This window comes from Pelecanus crispus, chromosome 5 (genome assembly GCF_030463565.1).
Source record: "Pelecanus crispus isolate bPelCri1 chromosome 5, bPelCri1.pri, whole genome shotgun sequence".
Lineage (NCBI taxonomy): Eukaryota > Metazoa > Chordata > Aves > Pelecaniformes > Pelecanidae > Pelecanus > Pelecanus crispus.
The window spans coordinates 60,795,407-60,822,310 of record NC_134647.1 but is presented as its reverse complement, the minus strand read 5'-3'; the positions used below and the strand labels follow the sequence as shown (position 1 = coordinate 60,822,310).

Genomic DNA, 26,904 nt, shown 5'->3' with positions numbered 1-26,904 from the left:
CTGGGATTTACCTATGACTGTCATGGGTGAAGAGTGCTAGCTAATGAATTATTCAAAGTAAATTAAGAGACTAAGCGAGTTCTCTACCTGTCTAAGACTAATACACACTTCATTAGCAAATATTTTCACCTGTGACAGTCACAGGTACCTCACAGACTGAATTTTTACGCTCACCTGAAATGGATTCTGTCTATGTCCATGTTAATGTCAAACCCGGAGTTTTACTTCTATAGAGATTACATTAACAGTGACAGTTAGTAAATTGGATCCTCAAGATTATAGGATATCTTCATTAAACCTAGGTAATGCTAGGAACGGTTAAGCAGGCAGATTTGTATCACCCTCAAAATACCCCAGTGCTGCTTGTCAGGATCCCACAATGTGATTTATCACTACCACTACAGACTTTTTGGAATACTAGCTGAAACTTTCTGAAAACTTTTAGCAGTATTTTTAACTCTGAAAATATGCAGAAAGCTTCAAGCCTGCTTTACCTGACTCACCCTGTGCAGACTATGTAAGGATCTGCCTTCCATCAGCCCAGCCAGTTCAACTTCACAGCAGCAATTTGCTAGCCATGAAAACTGGTTTTCAACCAGCATTTTAACAAGATCAGATCAGTAAAAACAGAACTTCATATACATCTCTGACAGCCTCAAAGACAGTGAATCCATCACAGTGGAGTTAGCAGAAAGATGCGTATTCCTGCAGTCTCTGCCCGAACAGACTATGTGAGTGCTTCTACACAAATTCATTTTACATTTTGGATACGACAATGAAGGACTGCAGTTAGCTAGTGCAAGATGTTACCACAGGGAAAAAGGGGTACTAAGTGAACTATCTCCATGTAACAGGGAGAAAATACATAGGTACATCTCATGCAGAAGCCAGAAGGCTCCCTCTCTATAAGATGAAAGAGATGGAGAGGAGCACAGCATGGAGCTGCTGCACATAGTGAGTGCAAGAGTTCTCTGGGGTCCAGAGCCAAGGACAGGGACCTGCATGCTTCATCTGCGGTGCGACTGTCAGCCCCGTCTTCCCAGGGCCAGGGCGGGCAGGCTGTACCCTGCTCCCAGCACACCACCATACCGCACCGCCCTGCACCAGCACTCCTCCTTCCCAGGCACAGGATCTGCGCTGACCCGCACTGCCAGCCCGGACACCTCCTCCTGCTCTGGATCTGTCCCCAGGCATCCCTGCGCCCGGTGCGATGCCACAGGCCGGGAGGCTCCTCTCAGCCCCCTTGGGAAACGGGAAGATGCCATCTCACATCAGCATGCTGCTTATCCTCAAAGCTCAGAAAGCAGACATACAATCACCTTCACAATAATTATAATACTCAGCAACACATCCAGCATGTAAATATTAGATCTTACAGAAGAAAATAATATAAATGCATAATCACTGTAGCATCTTGAAACTGCTGACAGACTATCAGTCAAAATTTGATACTTGAACCTTTAATGCAGTTTACTGTATGAACTATATATCTGATACTTGATAGTTATATAAGTTAAACCAAATAAATTACCGACAGCAATCGGTTGTATTCTAATCTCCCTGTAAGATGGCATCCCTGTTATGGCACACATTCCCAAAGGACAGCAAGTCTGCTCTCAAGGATATTGATCTGCTCCGCTGTTCTTCCTCCTAATTGTCACCAATGCAGTCCCTTCCAATTAGCCCGCTCAGCTAACCGGCAGCAGCAGCCTGCTCTCCTGGTGTTCATTATCCAGGTAGGTGACAAAGTCAAAGCCTAGCTAAAAAAGACCCCCAAAAGAATATAAAAACAGAGCAGTGGTTGCTGTTCCAGGCTTTTTTTTTTTTGGCTTTTTTTTTTTTTACTTGCAATATTTTCATATGCCTACGGGATTGAAAGCTGTCAGTGAAATAATTTATACAAACACTCTTCAGGAACTCTGTATCAGTGTAGCAGGGAACATCCACCTGCCAGGTTTTCCAGCATGAAACAGGAAGCCATCACATGGGAATATGAAGGCATCATTTTTTTTGCTGACAGAAATCACTAGTTCTAAAAAGTACTGCCTTCCACAATCTAAAGATAAAATTGACTGTTAAAGATAAATTGAACTGTTTACTTATAGAAAAGATTTATGGGTTTAGGAACAGAGGACACATGAATAAATTGTTTGCTAAATAACTGCGGGGGAAAAAAGGCATAGAAATGCTTTTAGTTTATTAGGTTGACTCCACAGGTAGCTCGAATCAGCACAGTTGCTCTTTGCAACCCTGTGCCACAGGTGTGACGAAGACAAGGCAAAGGTCAAGTGTCTGTTGAACACGTTTTGTATTTTTTCCCATGCTTACAACCCACATTAAGATATTCTCAATCACACTCCTACACACAACAGATTTTATGTAGGTCATTAAAGAAATTAGTTTTTTAACATTAAAGTTAAATAATAATTTAATATATCTTAAAGTACTGAACTAATTTCACAGAGACACACAGTAACACTCGGAAAAAAAGGTTTAGATACAGGAAATTTTCCAATGAGCAAATGGTAGTTCTCTGCTCTGATACACAATAGCGCAGTGAGGGGAGCTGAGGTTCAGCAGAACACTTCACTCCCTTTTGCCTGGGTGAAAGGGAATATCTCCCATAACTATGTCAAAGGAAAGAACCACCTTTCTGACATTATTCAGCTCAACAAAGGGCCTAAATGTATCTTCTGGAGAGGCAACAAGCCACAAGAGATAAGAAATCCTCTATTTCTTTGATAGCTGATTCCAGTAGTTAATTGCCTATAAAACACTTGTTCTGCATTTATGTTGAAACTGTTCAGTTTCAGCTTTTAGTCGTTAGTTTTCTTTTTTTTTTTTTTTGCCAAGATTGAATTTTCTGAGATTTTTTGACATAAAAACATTCTTCAACACAATGAGGTTGCCTATTTCTATTCTGCTAAACTAATTAGACTGAGTTCTTTAAGCTTCTCCCTGCAAATGCTTTTTATTTCCTATATAATATATTTCTCTCTCTTCTGCCATCTTTCTGTTATTTCAGCATCTTTGAGAAAACATGCACCAGAACTATACATTGTATTTCACTACTTGTCTCAGCAAGGCATTTGTATTCCTAGTCGTTACCCCAAATGTGCACACCTTTGGATCCTGTTAGTGTGGGTTTTGCCGTAGTGTTATATTAGGACCCAGCGTAAACTATTTTTAGAATGGATCCAGCTTACCAAGATGTACCCTTTGAGCAGCTTTCCTCTTCATTATATCCTATTCCACTCATCACTGTGTCATTTTCAAATTTTATCATCAATAATTTTATGTCAAATTTCAAAATATTCATACAAGCACCAAACAGAACTGCTCCTGTTTCTCACTACCGAAAACCCCCACCAGAAATACGCTTTCCACCCACACTCAGTGTTGACTCCACATTAATGATTTTTCTCAGGTCTGTTAACTATCCAGGTCTTAATCCACTTAACATAGCCTTACTGAACTTGCAGCTTGCCTTTTTTTTTTTTTTTTTTTTTAGCAAGATTTTTTATAGTACTAAATCAAACAGCAGTAATAGGCAGTGCTTATTACATGTAGCCTTTCAGAAAAATCTCAAAAGATTGTGATAGATTTGAAATAGTTCCTTCCTCACAAAAAAATGCAAAAAAAAAAAAAAAAAAATTGGTTTTGTTAACTACTTGAATCCGTTGGATTTTTCACTGAAGTATTTTAGATTGTATATTACTATGGAATAACATCTATGGACTGGTGACCTCAACCAAGTCTTGTAGCACTCCAAGGGTCAGAGCATCCAGATCTGCTGGCTCACACATGGTCACCCTTCATAGATAAGTGTACAACATCTGCCTCAGAAAGCATTTAATGATTCCCAATTGACATCAGTCCACTTCTTTCCAAAAGTAGCCAAGTTATTGAAAATTGTTAAGAGTGATGCAAGGACAGGTGATTTACTGTTTCTTTCCGGTATGAGCCTGTCCCATTGTTATGGTTTCATAGACATGAACATCACTGGGATCGGCTACTTCTGCTTTCAGATACATAACAGAGACAGTACTTGCTTCATCAAGTGTAAGAAAAATATTTACATACTTGCATTTATTTACACAATAATAGAATGTTAAAATTATCCAGTAATCACTACATAAAGATCAAATGTGAAACCTTATTATATACATCAGGAAAATTAGCTTTCCAATGAAATATGGCATGACCTTCAACGACTAGTATTCACAGCAGAGTCTACATTCAGCCATTCATACATATATTCATAAATTTGGAAATTGTAAATTACATCATGAGATGGATTCAGCCCTAGTGAATGCTGAATTCTATCTTTCACTTACGCACATCTATCACAAATAAATATTTGCTAGCACACCCATAATATTTTCTTCAACGCTCACTCAGTTCCTGATTAAATGCAGGTGGTTTTCATCCATAACTACTATTCAAATTCAAAAGTGAAAGTGATTTAGGAAATAAATTATCTTTTAGAAGTATATTTAGTGTCACATGTCTTGGTCCTCTCATTCAAATGTAAAATGTTCTCCTCTCTGTCTTCATTGTTTTCCATTCCATAATCGTAAACTTCGCAGTCAGAGCTGCAAATGAAGACCTATGGAGTGCTCTACTCCCCAGCACAGGCAATGAGCCGTCTTTGTCACTGTCACATCCAGGATAGTGGCCAAATTAAAGACATTCATTTTCATGGCTGGTTATTACTACCTGATTACCTAAATGTTAAGACAAATACATTAACCCTGATGAGATGGAGAAGCTGGAACCAGAGGAAACTGAAGCAGGATACCAAGAGGACAGTCTGAAAAAATATTTGTCACAGTAGTCTGAGGAAATGTCACAATACAAGATGGTGTTTCTTAAACTCAGAAGGAAAAATAATTCCTTAATCAAGATGAAAAAAGCCTGAATAGGAGTTTTCATTTCACAGTGATTTTATGCAGAAAGCATCAGCGAGGTTTAGAGCGAGCATGGACAGGAGAACCAAGAGAGCTTAGTTGAAAAGGCATTTATTGGAGACAGGAATGAAAGAAATGTGATCTTTTTTAAAAACCGTAATGCTTCAGATCCTTGGTAGGTATGTACAAGGAGATTTCAGAAGATAAAATGGAGATTTTGGTTTGCAAATCTAGGATGCAAATCTGAAATGAAAATGTATCTGTGTGTCATCTTCATGGAGATAGCAAGTTAAATTGTCAAGAGCAGAGGGATAGGAAATGAGGGAGTAACCAAGGGGATCCAAAGCCTGCCTGCAGAGCAGAAGTGTGGAATAGGACTCTTCAAAAGGAAAAAATAATAATAATTACAAAAATAAACAAAAGAGGACAGACACTCATGAGTGAAGAAGATTTCAAGATGAGCACAGCTGGTGATATTAAAGCTGGATGACAGATGATAAAAAATGAAAACTGACTATGTTTTGGCAAAGCTCCTGTCTCTCCTTTACATATCAGGTATAATGTTACCATGAAATATATTGAACTACTTGCCCAGATAATATTCAGTGAATCTAAGATTTTCATATCTGCCATACATCACTCCAGGAGGGTATGATTGTCTCCGAAGTGTTTTTATGGGTTTAGGATTGGTTCATCTTGTTTAGACTACCAATCTCAGAGGCCATAAATGAACAAAGACTTTCTTCAGTTACAAGTTATTTTAGTTTAAAGATAGATATCCCACCCATCACGAGAGATTCATAGTCAGATTTCAGGTAGTCGGATCACCGTCTGAAAACATTTCCTGTTCTTTTTTTCTTTTTTATAGAGTAGCTAAAGCAGTAGACTAGGGTCCTAATCTAGGAAATTTAATTAATCTCCAGCAGTGAAGCAAGGTGAACCCACCCTGATCAAATATTCCATATAACACATTAGTAGAAATATCAGTCATATTTCACAGCACATCTGGTCTTTATATTTGGTTGTTGCTTTTACTGTTTCTGACAGAAGATGACTATACACAGAAAAAAAACCCAAAGCCAACAATCAGCACTCGACATATCAAGTTTACGTTAAGCAATCTAAAAAACATTGATGCCTTGAAGTACTGCAAAAAACTTTCAGATATTTTGTGTAACTAAAAATCCCAAAGATTAGTTTGCAAAGTAAACGAATGTATGTTCACAAATTCTTTTAGGAAAAATGTCCTGCACATTGGAAATCGAACTTGCTACAGTTACAGACATGAGCTGGATGAAGACAGAAACTGGAGTGCCGTCACTGTTTTTGGGAGTGGTGTTCTTCCTTCCTGCTCAATCTACAGCTCCATGGCAATGTCAGAGTCTCAGCACATTTGACTGATCAGCAGATTACAAGTTTCAAAAGCCTCCTTGCCTGTTTTCAGCAATTACTCAAACACAGGAAAATAAAGCATATTTAGGTTCCTAATTGCTAAAATTATTTTGGAAAATAAACTGTAGGCTCCCATGGCATTTAGATTATTCTCAAGATATTACTAAAAGACCATTTTTAAAAAGCCTTTAGAATTAATTAATATAGTCAATGAATAGTAAAAAAAAATTAGTATGGATCTAAAGAAAGAAATAAAAAATAAGTATTTGGTGCTGTCTATGAATCCATAGCCATACTGCAAAGTAAAACTTCTCTGTTGTTTCCAATACTCTGAAAGTATAATTTATACCAAATACTTATTTGTTCTTGTGCTGAGACACTAACAATGACAATACCTCTCTAACCGGTGATCAGAATATATTTTATGATGTCTAATATAATCTTTACCTAGGAAAAGTATTCACAGATGTACTCATGAAAACATCCTTTTGGAATAGATGGTAGATAACCTAAATTATTTGGTCAATTTTTGCAAGAAATCTGAAATATTCTGTTAACTGCTGTACAAGTCTTGCCCTGGAAAGAGAAACTAATTAAATGAATGTAGAAATAAATTTTAAAAGATCTTTCCTGGACCCTTTTCTGCAGGCTTTGGTATGAACATGATGCATCCCACCTGCAGCATAATGGAAAACAAAGAGCTGTGACCAATGTCTCAACACATCCACTGCAAAAGGCAAGTACTACACCTCTGAAAGAGTATCTGAGGGTCTCTATTTTGCTTCTGTGTATTCTTAATCCACAAAAAACCCCTGTGTCAGCAGAGAAGAGGGCATATTTGAAAACATCATGTTGGAAACAATAGGATGAGGGGCAGCGTTTTCGCTAGTCTTCAGGCAGTACAGACACAGAAAAATTGGTTTGCCATCACAAAACTTGGTATTAAGAAGACAGCAGAGTAACAAATACTAATACCAGCTTTTGTTTCGTACTGTGAATGTTTCATTTTTGCTTTTCATATAGTGTCATAAAGACACTAACTTGTATCAGTATCATTAATTGTTCAAAACAATTCTTGCTTGCAATCTCGAGTGCAGTTAAAAACCAGCTCCAAAAGCACTTCCTATAGCTGAAAAATCACTTTCTGTTGAAAATAGAGTCCTCTTGAAGATCTGTGTAAAATGCACTCTTAAATATTATCTTTTCAGGTTCATTTCTCCCAAAACCCACATACTCAGGAATATATATTGCAACATGGAACCAGATTTGCAACCCAGCTTCTGCTGAAGTTAAAGATGATCATTAAAAGACCTAATTCTTCATTTTATTATGCATCACACTAACAGGTTTGACAGTTCTTTATGCTGGTGCAAACAGTTTTGTTATTTATAACCACTTTCAGATGACTTTACAGTATGGACTTGAACTTACACAAATGGAGATAATAAAATTACCTTTTTTCTTAAATAATCTAATCGAGCTAGTCTACTAATTTAAAATTAATGGGATGGAATGAAAATTTTGGACAGTTTCAAAATAAATTAAGTGTGCAACCAGGTTACATTTAATCAAGCTGTCATGCAAATTAGCTGCTTCACTCAGTGAGTGCTATTTAAAGAACTTTTTTGCTAGTGAAAATATTTTTTGAACCATTACAGGAACTATCTACTTTTCTTTAAAGACAGATGAATGCTAAAATGTACAGCTGCCCCAGTACCAGGTTCATAATTACAATATCATAAAGCTTTGCTAGACAGGAAAACTCCACATCAGTCTGCTAGGGGTGGAAGGTCAGTTATAGTAAATATTTTCAGAAAATAACTCTCAATCTGCAATATTATACACTGCTGCCAGAGGAAAACAAAACAAAACAAAACAAAAAAACCAAACCACTAACAAAAATAAAAACAACCCAAGAAAAAGCAAACAAAAACCCCTGAAACCCAAATCAAACCAACCAACCAAAAAACATATATGCACATGATTCTTACAGGAAGAGAAACACAGAAAATGTCCCTTTCTGCAGGAAATGAAGCTGTAAGAAGGAAAAGTCCCCCCCAGATATCATGTCTTTCAACCAGCATGTCAGCCTGGGCTCCCGGGCTTGGCTCGCAGCCACCCCAGGGCACTCGCTGCCACTCGGGTCGAGTGTTCCACAAGCGCCAGCAGTGAATAATCGGCAGCAGGCACTCAAGCTGCACATTCCTGATACCATTCCTTCCCAAGACTTATTATCTTCTAATAACTACAACCAGCCCTATGAAGGCATCACCTATTAAAAATGGCCAAAATTATACTTCAGTACTGCCAATGGCACTTATTTGTTAATTGAGTGGTGCTCTTTATTATCAACTGATTACGTTAACTGATGTATAAGATGCTGTAACTTTATAAAAGGGTTGGCAACTTCAATAATCAGTGTGCTGAATTCCTGTTGTTATTTTAGATGAAGATTACTGGTTCTTATCCAGATGAAGCAAAAGAAAGAACATTCTTGATTCTGCCATCACACAGGTATAGACGTATATTATTAAACAGCATACTTATGTAGCCAAACTAATATTCTTAAATAGAAAAAGGAATCCTTTATTCTGCTATGAATATATTTGTATTACTCTTCTGCACCCATCAAACTTCACTAGCAGATGTGCTTTGGATATTGGAATTTATCTGCTTCTGACTTAAGAATAATGTGTCAAGTCATCTCCAAAGACAGCAAACATTTGCACAGAAACTCTATTCTAGGTAACATAAACTTTGATCAACAGTAAATACTGCACATAACTTGATACCATAAAAAATAATACTACTTCATAGTATTATAATGTATTATATTCCATCTAAGAATTCAAAAGGTTTGCAAAAAATGTTAGGAACCTAAGCTTATTCCACCTCCCCTCACCTCACCAAAAAGAATCACAGGAATTTCAAACATACTCGTATTTATTGAGCATCTGAACCTTTATGCCTGTGTTTTTTTTGGTGGTTGGTTTTGGTTTATGTGCTTACAATTCTAAGTATTGCATCCCAAAAATATTTTATCATGAGCCATAATATTAGTGAGATAATGGATTCTCCTTACAATTTATTGTAACTATAATAAGCAGGTTGACTATCCATACATTTGACATCAAAATATCATTTAGAGTCCATGGCCAACTATCTGAGTATCTCCTCCCACTTACTCAGTACTCGAGTCTTGGCTCCTGGACTGGCTTGCTTCTTCTGTGAGTTACAACTTCCTCAAGTCACAGAGATAAATGCACTGACCCATCCTTAACGTTATATTCTACTTTTCTACACAAGCATTATTTTCATGAACACTTCAAAACAATATTCCTTCTGATCCTTCACTTGGTTAATCTTGTAAAAAGAAAATGTATTTGGATGTGTCTAAAATATTAAAAAGTATGCTTTTCAAGACAGTCACTCCAGAAGTATCATATTTGAATTAAAAATAAATTTTGTTATATAAAATCTTCTCCTTCACTGTTCATTTTACCTAGCTGATATATAAAAAAAGCAGGAATCAGCATAGTCCATCGGAAATGTGATGATTCAAGAGTTATTTGAATTAAGTCCCAAATATATATGCAGTGTTCAGGGTTATTACTATCTTCATAAACAGAATAATGTGTTCCCTGGACATGAATAGCTTCACTGCAGTAAACATTAATGCTAAAATAGATGGTAGGGAGGGAAAGGTGAACTACTGCTGGGGAGAGAAGGCCATAGGTACAGGAAAAAATAACATGCAGGTAGTAAAGCTACTCTAGTATGCCAGTCACCTATATTTAGAAAGGCCAGGCATCCCAAGATATTAATTATTTATATTACCACTTAAGCCTTATTGGTATTTATCAAAGAATGCATGTTAACTTGAAATATTTACACAGAACGACTGTGCTCAATAAGATTAATATCACAGAAAGTGCTCTTTACACCTCCAAAACCAATATGCATTTTAAATCCATTACCCATTGATAAAATCAGTATGAATGAATCACAAATGTGTTACAGAGGGGGAAAAAAAAAAAAAATAATGATCAGATATTTGGATATAGTACATGAAAGAGGAAGAGCAAAAAAATCCAAAATCAATTCTGTAATTCATAGGAAATGATCCCGGCCCCTTGAGCATACCCCAGGACACCAGACTGTCACCCACATGCGGGAGCTGGACCACCCCAGGATGCCTAATGGCCACACTGGCACTGCCAGCGCCACGGTTTTGACCACGCTCCCTCTGGCTATCGCAGCCTGGGTGAAAGCTGCAGGTTTTATAATCTCCTGACAAGACCATGCAACTCTCTATAAAAAAAAAAAAAAAAATCAGAAAATTCAACTACTGCATCTATGCTAAAGACTCTCGTATCTCCTCCACTCTGCACCTGTGCCCCAAGTTTAATTTTAAATTTTGAACAGTTTTTGGCATTTCATAGATACTCCCGTACAGGGTCAGGGGCGCTCGCAATGCCTTGCCTCCTCTTCCTCTGCCCTCACCCCTTCTTGCCTTCACACTCACTGCAGACAGCATTGACTGCTCTGCCTCTTATTAGAGTTTATAAGCAAAATTCCTCCCCCCTTTGCTTTGTGCTAATCCCCCCATCTTCTGTTATAGCTGGACTGTAAGAGGCAGAACAGGGTGGTGCTGCACTCATGGTTCCCACAGAAGCTCCTGTGGGAGGCTCAGCCCAACGCATCCCCCCAGTCTGGGGCAGGACTGAGCTGCAGCCTACCCCAAATGACCAGGTTTTCCAAATTTAATTTGCAGGCTGTGTTTTATCTTTAGCACATACACCTTCATACTACCAGAAATGTAACGTAAAGAAGGTTTATGCAGGTAAAAAAAAAAAAAGTCACAAATTAAATACCATTAATTAAATTAAATTTAAACTGATTTTCAGCCATGTGCAAGACTCCATACTAAACAAACAAACAAAAAAATGTAGCTGTGACCAAAGATCTATTTTGTTCTCTCTTCCTCTGCTATTTAATAGTCTCAGAATGAAAAGCCTAGTACAATTTTCTAGTCCAATCATTCCAGCCAGGGGGAAAATTGCTCATCATAATTAGGCCACTTTCATAACGTATTTGCTCATCACCTGGTCTCCTGTGAATGTGACCAAAGCTCCGCACCTGTGAATTGGTGACCTGTTCCTTCACCACTGGTCATTTACCCATCATCTTCTCTCCTCTAACCTGATTTTGATCCCGCTACACAGTTGTTCACAGGTTGCGGACAGAAAAGCAAAGTTCACCAACCACAGAGAAAAATATATAAAAGATTGTTTGCTTTTCGTGACTGTGGAACCTGTATGGGTGGTTTTGCCAGTGGGGCTTTGCTGGCGCGCACTGGGTGACATGGGATGATGCCCTGGGACTGGGTGGGAAGCCCGAGGACCTGCACGCCCATCAGAGCCGCAGGGCTGGGGTGGTGCCAGGCTTGGTGATGGACCTGCAGAGGGGCAGGGAAGGACTAGCCCAGCGCCCTACCACAGCAGGCATGGGCTACTTGGTCATCATAAGTCTGTTTTCTTTCACAACATTGGAGACTTACTCTTTCCAGTGTACTTAATATGTCTGGTGCATTGGTTATTTATTGGTAAATATTCCTTTCAGCTGTATGTGTCCTACTTTTTGTCTGTTAGGCAGAGAATCAAAGTTCTGTGAAAAGCAGAAGTTGCAAACTAATCTTGATTGTGGGGTGAGGAGCATCTGGACCACTGCTGCAAGTTGGAAGCTGTTGTTTTGATTCCTTCCCTGAAGTAACACAAATTTCACATCTTTTTTTAAAAAACTAAATATATACAAAAAACTGTCTCATACACGAATACTGCAGAAAGTAAACAGAGCTGTCCAATAACAGAAAGTCATTCAGATGATCTCTCTATGATTCTATATTCTTTACTGTGAGGGTGGTGAGGCACTGGAACAGGTTGCCCAGAGAAGCTGTGGGTGCCACCTCAGTGGAGGTGTTCAAGGCCAGGTTGGATGGGGCTTTGAGCAACCTGGTCTAGTAGAAGGTATCCCTGCCCATAGCAAGGGGTTGGACTAGATGATCTTTAAGGTCCCTTCCAACCCAAATGATTCTATGATTCTATAAGAATTGGAGACACTGTTTTATACAGAGGATGTGAAATAATTAATTGAGTATATTTGAGTAATTATCCAGAAACAACTACGATGTTTGACCTGGCCCCAACTTGCACGCTGCTGGTGTAGAGCTGGCAGCATGTCCCTGTGGCAGGTGGACCTGGTGCTGCTGGTTGGCTCCTGCCCAGAGCCGATCCAGCCCCTCAGTCCATGTCCCCAGCCCAGCTGTCCTTTAACTGTGAGTTTAACACATAAAAAAAAAGAACAAACAGCCCCTCTCTACAAAAGACTGGGTGAGTGTTGGGTAAATGTCTTACTAGTAGATAAGTTTGTAGGTTTTTCTAATAAGCAGTGTGTGTTTCCAAAATCCTGGAGGGTGACAGTCTCATATACGTTGGGACAGGATGCTAATCTTCTGATTTCTAGTTGAATTGTCAACTCCACAGTTTACCTCATGCCCCCTCTTTCTCCCAGAACAGCCCTAAAGGATTCCAGAGTTAATTGGGCATGGTGCAATTCAACACACCAACATCTGAAGAATTTTTCAAGATTATTTGGACAGTGTGTGCTATGTTTCTCAAGCCATTATGTAAATCTATACCCTAAAATGCCTTACAGAAAAATTCCTGAAGAAGTAACTTGAATGGTAAAGATGGGATTTTCTTTGTAGAGAGGAATATAATGATAATTTCAATAGCAGAGGTATGCAAGTTAGCATTCACACATTGCTATAGCACACTGTAAAGATTTTGAAGGTCACCGGTGGCTTCCCACAATCACTGCCACAGCACCTAAAAATCTATTTACACATTGTAAAACAAGAACTATGATATAAGAAACGCTGTCATGGTTTAAACCCAGCCAGCAACTAAGCACCATGCAGCCATTCACTCGCTCTCCCTCCCTGGTGGTATGGGGGAGAGAATCAGAAGAGTAAGAGTGAAAAAACTCCTAGGTTGAGATAAGAATGTTTTAATAATTGAAATAAAATAGTAGTAGTAATAATAACAATACAATAATAACATAATAATAATAATATACAAAGCAAGTAATGCACAATGCAATTGCTCACCACCCGCCGACTGATACCCAGACAGTTCCCAAGCAGCGATCGCTGCCCCCCCCCAGCCAACCCCCCCCCCCCCAGTTTATATACTGAGCATGACATCATATGGTATGGAATAGCCCTTTGGTCAGTTTGGATCAACTATTCTGGCTGTGCCCCTTCCCAGTTTCTTGTGCACCTGGCAGAGCATGGGAAGCTGAAAAGTCCTTGACTAGCATAAGCAGTACTTAGCAACAACTGAAACATCAGCGTGTTATCAACATTATTCTCCTACTACATCCAAAACACAGCACTATGCCAGCTACTAGGAAGAAAATTAACTCTATCCTAGCCTAAACCAGGACAGATCCTTAATACCTGAAAGAAAACTGTAGACTAATGAGTCTTTTTTTTTTTTCACTGTTTATATTAGCATTTCAATGACATTTTTAATATTTAATTTTAGATTTACTTAATAACTGTCTTGAACAAGAATTATAAGAGAATTACACTGCTGAAGTGGAAGTGTGATCAGAAGTTAGAAGTGGCCTGGTGAATCCAATCATAAAAGGTATGCCTTAATTGCTGCAATACAATTTAACTTATATTGAGACAACCTAAAGTAGCAGCTAGACAGTAAAACACTTTAACAATTCTCTCTATAGAACACATTTAAAACTACATGGTTTTGCCAGTTTAGTGATTTAATTCCTATAATTCAAGATAATTATGACATAACACATCAAGATAAATGCATGCATAGTTTTAATGAAGTAACCTATAGTTTTGTAAGTTTTATATAATACCACCATATTAAATTTATAAACACAAATATTTAGCATGAATATTACACAAAGAATTTTTTTCATTATTGCATTATTATGTATTATTTCATTCTGTAAGCAACACAATATCTGCAAAACTACTGCATTTTTAACTCCTACGGGTATGAGATTTTTCATCTCATCTATTAAAGTACACAGCTAAGCTAAATAAATACTTCATAAGCACAGATCCTAAAATAAGTCAATTTAATAATGTAAGTCCTGAGACCTACATATACAGTTGTGCTCATTTTTTAACTAATTTAGTTCATCTGATCCAAATCCCTCATTAAAACCTGCTATATTTTGATGGTTAGGAACAGAATAACTGAAATAATTGGTTTTAGACCTGACAGAATTACCTATTTGAAATCATGCTTTCAATAAAGCTGGTTTCATTTATCTTTCAGAAAAGACCTCAGCCTTTCAGGTTTTATGACACAGTAGACAAACACAGAAGACAGCGCTTTTATTTATCTGTTTATTTTTGCCAATATATCCATTCTTCTCGCTGCCTTTGGAAACTTATTATTGCCTCAGCTCAGGATATAAAATTATTTTGGGATTTCACTGAGACTTGCATTCAATCTCCTAAACATTTTAAGCATTCAAAGTCTGGTACAACCTCACCTGTAATTTATTTCAAAGTGTGTTGACACTGTTCAACTTCTTTTAGGACCGTTTCCCAACTTCTGTTATAATTAAGCTAAAAGCATCTTACCAATCTAAAAACCTGGTAGAGCAAGTCTTCTTTTACTCCTTAAGTTTACCTTCACTTATGTGCAAGAAACCAAAAAATCATTAGGAAATGCTTACAGAAGTGTGATTTGAGGGTCTGACAAAAAGATGAGTCAACACAACTTCTAGAATTTAAAAAAAAAACCCAAATCAACAACCTCTTTGAAAGCTCTGTTACTTAAATATTTATCTTTGGTTAAACTCTACATTTTCCTCTCAGCATCAAAGCACCAGTCCCACCACCAAGTATGGGGTACCAAAAGGCGGTTCCAACTCTTGCGGCAGCTGTTGAGCAAACATCACGTTGGCAGAAGCCAATGCTTCCATGCACACTCTGCAGTCCAAATGGATCAGAGCCCTGGAGGCTGCTGTCACCTCACGGGGGATGACCCAAGAACTCAACGCGATCCCTGACTTCTGCTGTCCTCACTTCAGTATTGCGTTTCCTGGAACTGGCAGAAAGGCTATATGGAAAATTATCTGTCCTTTCACCCTTCTTCTGAGGCACCCGAACCTCTGCTTTCATCTTCATGCTCCCATGGGTCATGGCATGGGAGTTATTCTCCTCCTCTCCCTTGCTGGCAAGAAGAAGTTCTTGACTTTTATTCAGCCAGTTTGCAGAAAATTAGCAGTTCCACCTCTTGCTGAGTCTTCAGTGCAGTATGGCCCATTAATTTGGACATCACAGTCTGCTTCACCTATACCTTTCTGAAGCCTCACTAGAGAACCTGTGAGACCATTTCACAAGCCAGGTACTACCAATGTAAAGGACACTGAGCCAGGACACCAGCTGGGTAGTGCATCGTGGATGGAGGAGATGCATCATGGGCATATCGTCTCTCAGAAGAGTCTCAGTGTTGGCAGGTCCACAGCTAGAAAAGCAGAAGAAGCAACTGCAGAGGCATTAACCATCCCTGTCCTCCACTGGAAGCAGCTGAGGCAAGTACTTTGGTTCCAAAATGCAGTACATGGCCATGACAACTATTTCCATTTGTTATCAAGCACAGTACTGCTCTTAATACAGACCTTGCTCTCTGCACACGCACAGGCACCCTCCCCAGCTCTCACATCCACCACCAATCATGGGAACTTCTGACCATCACGCTGTTCTATAACACATGATACAGAGAATCTGATCTGATATTAAATTACATCAGCAATAATAGACACTTTATTTTGAACTGTGTCACTAATAAAATGTGTTTATTCCAAGACTGCAATGTACCACTTACCAAAAGTATTGGCTTCAATATTTAACGTTTTCATTTTTCCATCATGCATTTACAGCTCTATTTTAAAATTAAGTGACACGACAATTTACTGAAAGCTAAGGAGTTGTGGTTTAACCCAGAAGGCAGCTAAACACCACACAGCTGTTCACTCACTCCCCCCTACAGTGGGATGGAGGAGAGAATCGGAAAAAAGATAAAACTCATGGGTTGAGATAAAGACAATTTAATAGGACAGAAAAGGAAGTGGAAATAATAATAACGATAAAAGAATACACAAAACAAGTGATGCACAATACAATTGTTCACCACTCATTGACCGATGCCCAGCCAGTTCCTGAGCAGCTGCCCCCCTCCCCGGCCAACCTCCCCAGTTTTTTTGTTCAGCATGATGTCATATGGTATGGAATATCCCTTTGGCCAATTTGGGTCAGCTGTCCTGGCTGTGTCCCCTCCCAGCTTCTTGTGCACCTCCAGCCTCCTTGCTGGCAGGGCAGTATGAAAAGGTGAAAGTCTTTGACTAGTGTAAGCACTGCTCAGCAACAACTAAAACATCAGTGTGTTATCAACATTATTCTCATCCTAAATCCAAAACACAGCACTATACCAGCTACTAGGGAGAAAATTAACTCTATTCCAGCCGAAACCAGGGCATAAGGTTATGTCTGGAGCTCCTGTGTCAGTTGAACATTTCTAGGGGGTAGCATCACAGTTACAAAGAATGGGCAAACATAATGCATTCTGTTACATCCTCCCCCATTAAACTTTTCTGATAATTATAAACTAGTAAATTGTCATTTTGGTATCAGTAAGCCAGCCCATGGAGGTGCTGTTTCCCCCAAAGACTGCGTCCCAGCCAGCTCCTCGCACCCTGCTCCCAGCAGCACTGCCTGCTGGCTGCTACCGCATCTCATTATCACACACTACACATTTTACACAGGGTTTCACCTTCCAGTGGAGGAGTGTCCACCAGCTGATAATTCATACCTATGAAGAGCTTTCCATGCTAACAAGGGACAATGAAGAAACAACAGAAGATGCGGAGACCAGAGCTGCCCAGTTGAACGCCCCAGACCACACCCCTTCATGACTTCATGCAACGTGCATAGTGACTATGCCTCTGATGAACATTTAGAGTCCAGGCTAAAATTTTGGGCACACACGCCAAAATTACTGGAGGAGGCAAGTCCAGGGCAGCATTTTGGCCCTGGGCACCACCCTGCCAGCCTTTGCTCTGCAAATGCCCGCAATAACCCCCTGGGGATGCTGCACCTTGCGCCCACTCAGCCACCCATGCTCTTGCCCTTTACACAAGCAGTGGTACCCTCCTGCCCTGGTCAGAGCCCCCCCGAGAGTTAAAAAAGCTCTGCATTCTTTTTGAAGTCTGTTGCTCTCCTTCTGGCTCCCTGAAGGAGCTTCCCCAAGTTCAGACTAGCACATGTGCTGAGGACAATGAAGCAGTGGGACTGGCTGTTTCGGAGCAATTACCCTTTGAGCTGGCGCACCATTCCAAAAAGTGCTTCTGCTGCTGCTAGGTCTCTTACTCTGAAAGAAGAGAGTAAACTTTCCTGAAACAAAACAAACCAAAAATTGCAGTGAACAAGCACGCGCTCTGTGTTCCTGTGCTCCTGATCCTGAGTGAATGAAGTGTTCTGACATGTCTTTGCAAACTTCCACCAGTGTTATTAAAACCCAGAGCTAGTAAAATGGAAGTAAAATCTCTTCATAGATATTTCAGCACTTAAGCTGGTAGCTTATTAAAACCTGCTAAAAAAATTATTGGAGTTTTCACACAAGGGTTGTACTGGACTGCCTGCTCAGATTTTAAATACACTTAGCTGTCCAATGAACTTTATTCTTCCACATACAAGGCCTACTGGCATATGGACCATTTTTTTACAACAGAGTAGAAAAATAAGTAGAAAAGAAAGTTCTAGGCAACCAGCATGGCCAAGCAGAAAGAGAGGGGAAAAAGGGGGGAAAAATGGTTTAGAAAAACACTGCTTCATTTACTCTAGCAAATTTTTTGTTCCACAGCAGCACAAAACAATTTCTTTGGCAACACTTTCCTCTTTTCACGTCATCTACCCTCACCGTAAACCAGAGGCTGCTGGAGCTATCTATAGCTGCTAGAAGCATCGCTTTCCCACACGCAGTGCAGCCACAACCAAACCCAAAGGAAGCACCTTTTCAGAGCAGGCACGAAAGGTACTGCTGAGGAGGCATGCCGCACACTGGAGTAAGGAGTCTGTTCTATTTTAAATATTCTACAACTTCTACATTAAATGAACTGCTTTAATATTAAAAAACCACAGCACTAATTCTATAAAAAAAGTACATATGTCTGCCTACATATATATTATTTTAGTCAAAAATTCAACTACTGTGCTGAAGAAAAAATAATGATTTTCCTGTAAGTCAAAAGCTCCTAGGCAGGCGGATGGATGGATGGATGGATGCATGCATGCATGCATGAATTACCTTTTTTCACCACATATCAGAAATGTAACAAAATAAATACACTGAATCACCAGCTTCCTAGTGCCCCGTGCATGCTCCTGGACACCCAGCAAGGGCCCATCTGCACAGTGGGTTAGGGCAGGTCCTTTTGCAGGCACCCAGCGCAGCCTCCCTGAGGAGCTGGGAGCTGCTTGCTGCTAGGGCGAGGCAGGTTGTAACCACTATTTATTTTTGCATAATCAAATACACCTTAACCACACTAAATCAAACAGAACTTCGTCTGAAACTTCCTCTTCCCTTCGTCAATCATGCTTCCTTGGAGAGAACTGTCCTCAGTGTCATTCTTGCTTAATTAAGTACACTAAATCTGTAGCCGGTAGCAAAGCTACAGTCCACCTCTAGACCTGTGGTTTACAAATGCTTCCCTCTCCAGTCACTAAGAAATAGGCGTGTGGTTTCAAAACCTTGCTTTCTTCTTTAAATGATTATTTATAACTCTTAGCTGGTCCTGCTTCCCACCAGTTCCTATCACTAACCTCCCTGCGAGCATCCCAGCACCTCTCGGCTCTCCACTGATGGCAGCATCATGCCACTGACATCAGTAGCTCTGGAGCTCCTTACCAGGACCATGCTCTAAAGAAACATATCTCCTCCATACCTAATGGCATCTAAAGCAAGCCTGAACAGTTGTGCAGTGCAACGCAACAAACCTGTCAGTCAGTCCTTTCCAAGGAAATAAAGGGCAAAGGTCTACGTTGTCTTCTTCATACCCAGAATAAATTTAACAGGCGCATTTGTGTCAAGTGAAAATCAGGTGGTCAGAAAGGGAGGACTTCAGTCTCAAGTGCTGTTTTATGATGGTGAATTATATTCAGTTTAAAAATATTTTTAACATGAATTCAGTGAAATATCAAAGGCATACAACTGTACAGTAAATTATGTATGCCTATGTTTTGTAGAGGGAATAAGGTTCCTGCTTATTTTTGACAGAACTGCATTATGTAAATTTAGCAGGCATATCACAGATGCTATACTAAACTGGACAGTTATCGTATTCCTGTATATTTACATAAGTATAGAAAAAATACAGCATATATACATAGATATATAACATTTCCTTCATTTACATTGACATTTGCAAGAGAAAAATTACTGGAGATTTCTGCAAGAAATATTGTATGTTAATGAGATTTTTTCCATGACAAAACTGTTACTGCTAACAGTTGGATTCTCTCTTTGTTTTAATTATGCATGACTAATGATAGCTGTTTGGCTGTCTGACCACCAGATTGTCTGCCGTTGCCAAGGGAAAATCTTTTAAAATAGATTGACTGTTTTTCTGTTATAAAACAGAGCATGTTCTACTTCATCTTATATTTTTTAACAGTTTTGCAGGTATAAAAATCAAAACATGAGTTGAATTCACTGGTGGGCCATTCTCGTGTGTAAGTCACCACCAAATCTCTACCGGTGTTATAAGTAATACACTGTACAAAACCAGAGCTACAGCAGACATCTACTGGCTCCACGTGCTGTTACGTATACAGAAAGTACTACAGAAGGAGTTCCAAGGAACACTACTGTGATGGCTGGACATTTTATTGGGCCTATTTTACATATCCACCTACATGCAAATGTGGGTGTGCTAATGAATCCAGCCTGCTCTGGGGTCTCTGATAGCTTTAATGCTGGGAAAAAACTGTGCATTCAGTCAGAGGATGAATATTTTTTCTGCTGAGTTTAAAAAATATTTTGAAAAAGTAAAAAGATAGCCTGATCGATTCTGATACGGTAGGACAAAAGTGAGTGGGATTTGGTACGCCCATGCAGAACACCAGAGCACTGCAACCTCAGCCAGCTCCAAGAGTGAGGATCTGCTCAGGCCGTACTCTGCCACGCTGCATACAGCGGTGAATGGCCAGCCACCCAGCAAGGCACCCTGTGCTATGGCAAACCTGCACCAAGCAGCCCAGCAGTGCAGGGTGCAACGGCATGTCCATACTGAGCAGCCCAGCAGAGCTATTCAGCCCCAGCGAAGGGTCACCCTGGGCCCACTATTTGTCTCTGCTCTGGAGCTGGCTCAGCAGTGAGGGCTTGAGATGGCTGCTCCATGCTAACACAATGGTGGATGCATAACTACAGACAAGAGGAAGAGGAGGCACTGCCCCAGTGATTGCAAATTTCAGTAAGCACATCACCAAGTTAACATCAGCCTTCAACCTACGGCTCGGTTGGGTTGAGGAAAATGGAAATCTTGCAAATTTGAGGAGTGAGTTCCTCTGCTTCCAAGTGGGACATTTTTTTTTTCTGGCAAGTACATGGATTTTGTACTGATCATCTCTGCTCAAAGGCTGAAAGAGTGCCAGAACTGAAGAGGACTCTGAACCCCCTACCTCTGCCAACAGGCAGTGCCTTAGCAAAGGGGTATTAAACAAACATTTCTCCCCATGTTCCTCATGAAGAACAGCATTCTCGTAGCGAGACAAAGGTTTGTCTTTCAACCTTATTTTTGCAGATCATTTTGACTCACAGATGAAGCAAGGTAAAGGAGACGGCAGCATTGGTACCAGAGGCCTGCAGATGGATACGATCAATTAACCTGATTGATTAGTGCAGCGTTACCTCATTGCCGGCGAGTCCGCTGCCGCTGCTGTCACCTGCAAAACCTCACTGAATTTATCCAGAGCTGCAGCCAGCTGGATTAACCTGCCCTTGCCTTCACTCAGCTGCTGGCTTGAACCCCTACAGTTCTAAAAAAAATATTTATTCTCAGGCCATACTGCTCCTTGCCTTGCACTGGGGGTATCTGAAGAGGACAGCTGCCAGCGGTGGGGTGGTAGCTCTCTCCATGGCTAAAGCAGCAGGAAGGATGCTGTGCAACACTTATTCCTTCTTGTTCCCTTAACCACAAAGAGCGACAGCCCCACTACGGAGCAGAGTGAGAGAGGATCCTTTGAAAGGATGGCCCGTGATATTAAAATACTATAGTATGTGTGCAGGACTGGCAGCTGGCATGGGCCAAAGCCGTGCCAGGGAGAAGGAACAATGTGATCAATAACCTGCCAGTGCATGAGCGCTCCCCAACCCTGCCTGGCCAAGCCAGGACATGCCAGTCTACATCTGGGAGCTGCCTGCCTTCATCAGAGGTGGTCTAGAACTGTTCCCTAGTTTTCCCAGCTGGGTTTGACAAGAACCAATGCCCACTCTGTAGTCACAGCTGGACACAGTTATCTGCTCTACAGATTCCACCACTCCTACTCTTCACAGGCAGCCTTTGGGAACCTCAGTCCAATGGATCCCAGCTCAAGGTTTAGCTCTTTGCAGTGAAGAATTCACATTATTTTACATATGTCAGAGCATATATTTCATAAATTACTCTATAATCACATGGTGGTAAAAAAAAAAAATCTTTTGTTTTTTTTAAAAATGTGTCAACTTCTAAAACTTAATTTACTGTGATTACACAATGTAAAAGTACTATCAGGTAAATTAGCTTTTATTGTGCATGAGCTTTAAGAAAAATAAAATGCAGGATAAAAAACTTTGCTTGCTAGAGAAAGCCATTTTGATCATCTTAAGATTTGTACATTTAGATATCTAAGGGGATTTTTTTTACAAATTGCAGATAAGGTATGTAGGAACTGTTAAGAAACTTATACCTGTTTTCTTGAATATATAAAGCCAAGAGGGCCATGCGCACAGATCAGCCATAACCTAGATAAGCATCAGCACAGAAAGTCAGAAAAATTCTTTTTTCTTTCTTCTGGAAGCAGAGACATCTCTTGCTGCAATCCCGTCAGCGAGTGCTCCGGCTGCCCTCCCCACGTGACCCCACGCACGGCTAGTGGGAAGGGGATGGAGCAGCCCCCACCCAAGTGGAGGTAGCCTTTGTACTCCCTGAGCATCCAACCTCAAGTACAAGCACTGCTCACAGGGCAGTGAGGGAAAAAAAAACAGGTTACCCATGCCTGCTCTGAGCAAACTGCTCTGCATTTTTCACCTCTCAAAACTCTCCTGTTCCAAAATTGCCACTTCTGCTGTCAGTGTTACAGATATGCTGCAAACATACAGTGATCCCTCTTTTTATAAGAGGTCTTGAAAAGGGTCACTAGAGAAATCCAGTTCTGAAAAGACAGAGTGTTTCCTGTATTTCTAGCAGTTTACAATGTAGGAATTTATTCATCTAATAAAATAATGGTTTTGTAACTTGCTTTCTCCTTCCTTGTGTGTTGTCATTAAATCTTAAGTGGTTGCCTGGGAAGAATATAGAAAAGATGCAGGACAGAATTATACTTCTGAAAATAAGTAGCTTCCCAAAATTATTTTGCCATACAAAATGACTGCATTAGTGATATAATTTCTTATAACTTCAATAGTGACACAAATAGTGTTGGGACTGCATGGATCAATCACCGATTGAAAACAAACAAAAGGTACCAGGTTTTAATTATTAAGACTACAGAAATAACTCATCACCAGAAAAGACACCTTGGCTAACACCAAGAGATTTTCTTTAAAAAAATGCTTGCTACAATGTTTCCCATACCAAAACATGTGCTAAGTGACGTTCTTGGCAAACTGGCTACTTGGCCAGTCCATCCGGAGGTGAAAAGCGCAGGGTGCCATGCCTGTTGCCAGCATTGGGGTGCGCTGGCCAGGGAGGCCGTGGGAGAACCACGAGCATCCCAGTGCCACCTGGGCACCAGCAAAGCGTGGCCCAGCCCCGCAGTGGTCTGGGTGGTGAGGATGGAGAGTGCACCTACAGTGCGCAATGGGGGCGAGGGGCGATGGGGGGTCCTGGCCGAGCAAGAGCACCGGGCAGGGAGCGATGCTCGCAGCTTTGCTTCTACAGCACTAGAAAAATGCTGCATGCATTTGATGCTAAATTGATTAATCAAACTTTCGTACGAATTAACTATTTTAAAATGAGGGAGCAGTACTACTTATTTTACTTCATGTTAACGCTTAGAGGCTTTTACTGGAAAACCTCAGCAGTTAAGGGAGGCTTTATTCCTCATCTTTAGTAAAGACAATGAAAACTTAATGTGAGAACTGAGACTGGAACTTGGCTCGCTCAGTCTGCCACTTTATTAATCGAAATAGACTACGCACTTTATTCCCTAATATTTTAGCTCAAAACGAGACTCACACGTAAAAGTTCATCCTCAGTTCAACACAGGTAACCCCATTTATTCACACTTCTTGCAGACCTCAAAACGTGGGTCGATACATAATTAAGCTGCACAGCTGAGTAAAAGCCCTGAGAAACAGCACCACAGCCCTGGGAGCCAGCACAGGGTGCGTGCCAAGCGAGCGCTCCTGCAGCGCCCGCAACGCCCTCTCATTAGGGGATGCCTCCCCTTAAACGCGCATCACATAAATCACCCTGATCTTCTTGCAGCCAAGAAAATGCTGACTCAAAGCCATGGGAATTACTCCCATATTCTAGCATTACTTATTAAAAAAAAAGAACGCTAGGTGCTTTAGGCACAGTGCTGTCTTTGTAACAAAGTAAGGAGGCAACTTTTGAAGCCCTTGTTGGCGGAGAACAGATACAATTGGAGAAGCCTGGTGCTAAGAGGTGAATCAACACGTGCCAGCAGAAGGGAGCTGATGGCCATCTTGCCGTAAGAGTCTGGGAACTACAGCGCTCAGCCAACTTTGGATGCTGCAATGTACAGTAACTGAGAACAGCTAAATTCAGATTGCTACAGAGCTGGAAGGAAAAACTCCTTTTCTAACGCCCAGATTGCTTTATCCAGCTCACTGGAATTTGTATTTAAATAAATAGCCAGCTTCCAATACTTAGGCTACTAATAGCAGTTATTTTAATGTGTATTGAAATATATTTAAGTTACAAATATCCAGTGAGGAAAAATTCAGGAGGAGCAGTGACGATGTGCAGCAAGATACCCAAGATAAACAGCTCTACCCATCTTCTGCATACTCTTTTGAAAAAGTGTTGTCTCTTATAGTGATCCTACATTTTGCCTTTCAAGTTGCAATAGCAGCTGAAGACAAAATAAACCCTGATTTGAAAGAAAGCCTACAAAAGGCATATGAAATGAAAGAAGTTAATCATAGAGCAAGAATGAAAAACCAGATGTAACACACATCATTTCACCATCTAATTGCTTTGTTCCAGAGTTCAGTAGTAATGTTTATGTTTCCTTTAGCAGCATCTCTTTACAAAACAGATACTCTCCCTCCCTTGTGAGAGAAAAGTAGAGTTTTAATCTTAAAGTTCTAATTTCATTTATGTAACCTATCCAGCTGCACAGACACTGAGTTTCAAACACGATCTTAGGCCTAGAAAACTGAATGTATTCCAGCTGCAACCCAGCAGGAGGTAACCTTTAGAGTAATTCCACAATTTTTTAATAAGATAGTTCTAAATACATATTTGTTTACCTCTTAATAACGTTTAGTACTGGCTGAGTACCTGTCTTAAGTGCTGCCAACTCACCAAGTTACCCTCTCTGCAACCTTTAAATCCGAAACAGTACAAATAAAATAGACTTTTAAAAAATTTCCTTTGATTCTCCAATTCTGTAGACAGAAAGCACGAGGACTTTAAGGACATCTCAGAATACAGAGTATAATCGAGGTATACATAAAAAATACTTGTCAGCTGCCCTACATAGACATCTACTGTATTTTCAGTAGCTACTACACCAGAAGCAGGCTGACTTGCTATAAAACAATTCCAAATTCCTACTGAAAATACCTCATACAGTATTTTACAGCAGACTGTAGGATCATTAAAAATGCATATGGCTAAAATACTTTGTAATCTGGAGACACAAGTGAGTGACACCCCAACACAAAATAATACAGCCAGATACTTCATAGCTTAAAACTACTGCCAAATAAATCAGAGATTTATCACAAGCAAGGAGGTTCAACCCACTGCAATCACATTCCAGATAACAAGAAAACATGTTTTTCTTGAACTATAGCAACATCATGGCAAAAGTACAATACAGGAATAAAAAGTTAGAATTGGGGGGGGAAATAATGAAATCAAGCTAGAGGATTAATGAACTCAAATCAGAAAGAAGGATTCAAGTAGATTAAGTATGGTGTATGACTACTGGTAAACAAATTTTGCTCCAGTCAACTGGACTGAAGAAAAGATACTGTAAGCATGGGGAGCGCAAGGTTCAATAGGAGAAGCAATAAAAGAGCTACGGTAAGCATGTAACCTCCTAATGGTGTAAAGCTAGCTTTCCAGGTTAATCGTTGAGAAACATGAAAATGTGAAAAAAAACCCAAAACCAAAACAAAACATCGCAAAAATACTTCTGACAGGGTATAATCCTCAGCACCGTGTTACAGCCCAGCGCTACCCTGCCAGCGATGCTCGGACTGCAGAGCCCGAAACGGATGCCAGAAGCCAAAACTGCATCATTTCACCCAGCAGCCGGTGTCCAAACTTTCTATCAACAGACCGTGCTTTACTAAGCATCTCGAGTGAAAACCGGGAAACGACTTCCAGCACGCAGCGGGACCCGCCGCACCACACCCCGGGGGACCGGGAGAGCGGCCCGGCGGTCGCCCCAGCTCCGGGGATGCGGGCACCGGGCGCTGTCGGTGACAACTTGCCCGCACCGCCGGGGCACCCCCGGACCCTCCCTGGGGGGAGCCGCGCCGTCGGTGCATCCCCGGGAGCGGTCGGGGCTCCCGGCGGAGCCCGCGGGCTCCGCCGGGAGCCCCGACCGCTCCCGGGGATGCAGCGGCGGCGGCTGCGGGGCCGGTCGGGCTGCTCCGCTCCGTGCTCCCCTATCTCCCCCCGCAGCCCGCCCGCCCCATCGCGGCCGCGATCGCCTCCTACCTAAGCACCGCCGTGTCCCCCTTCCTGACCACCAGATTGTCCACGGCCGCCCCGGGGAAGTCTCCACCCGGAGCGGCGAGTCGCCCGGGGGGCAGGAGACAGCAAAGGCCGAGGAACACGATCGCCAGCCACTGGTGGGAGCCCCCGGCGCTCCGCACCAGCGGCACCATCTCCGCGCCGCGCTGCGCCTGGGCCGGGCGGCGGCCGAGCGCTGCCCCGGGGAGCGGCGGCCCCTGGCTGGTACCGGCGGTCGGTGGCCGAGCGCGGAGCGTGGCTGCTCCCGGGCGGCCGCCGCAGCATCTAGCGAGGAGGGCAGCGCGCCCGCTCTGCGCGCCGCGGCGGCGGCTCGGCAGCGGCGGCGGCGGGCGGCCCCCGC

General features: G+C 41.2%; 1 protein-coding gene across 1 annotated transcript in view; it reads right to left on the bottom strand.

The window, feature by feature from the left end:
- Window positions 1-26,698, bottom strand: part of NEGR1 (neuronal growth regulator 1) — a 301,725-nt gene extending 275,027 nt beyond the window's left edge. Inside the window, exon 1 of the mRNA XM_075710468.1 lies at window positions 26,529-26,698. Within this exon, the coding sequence (XP_075566583.1) occupies window positions 26,529-26,698 (170 nt within the window). The remainder of the gene's footprint in view (window positions 1-26,528) is intronic.
- Window positions 26,699-26,904: the final 206 nt, after the last annotated feature.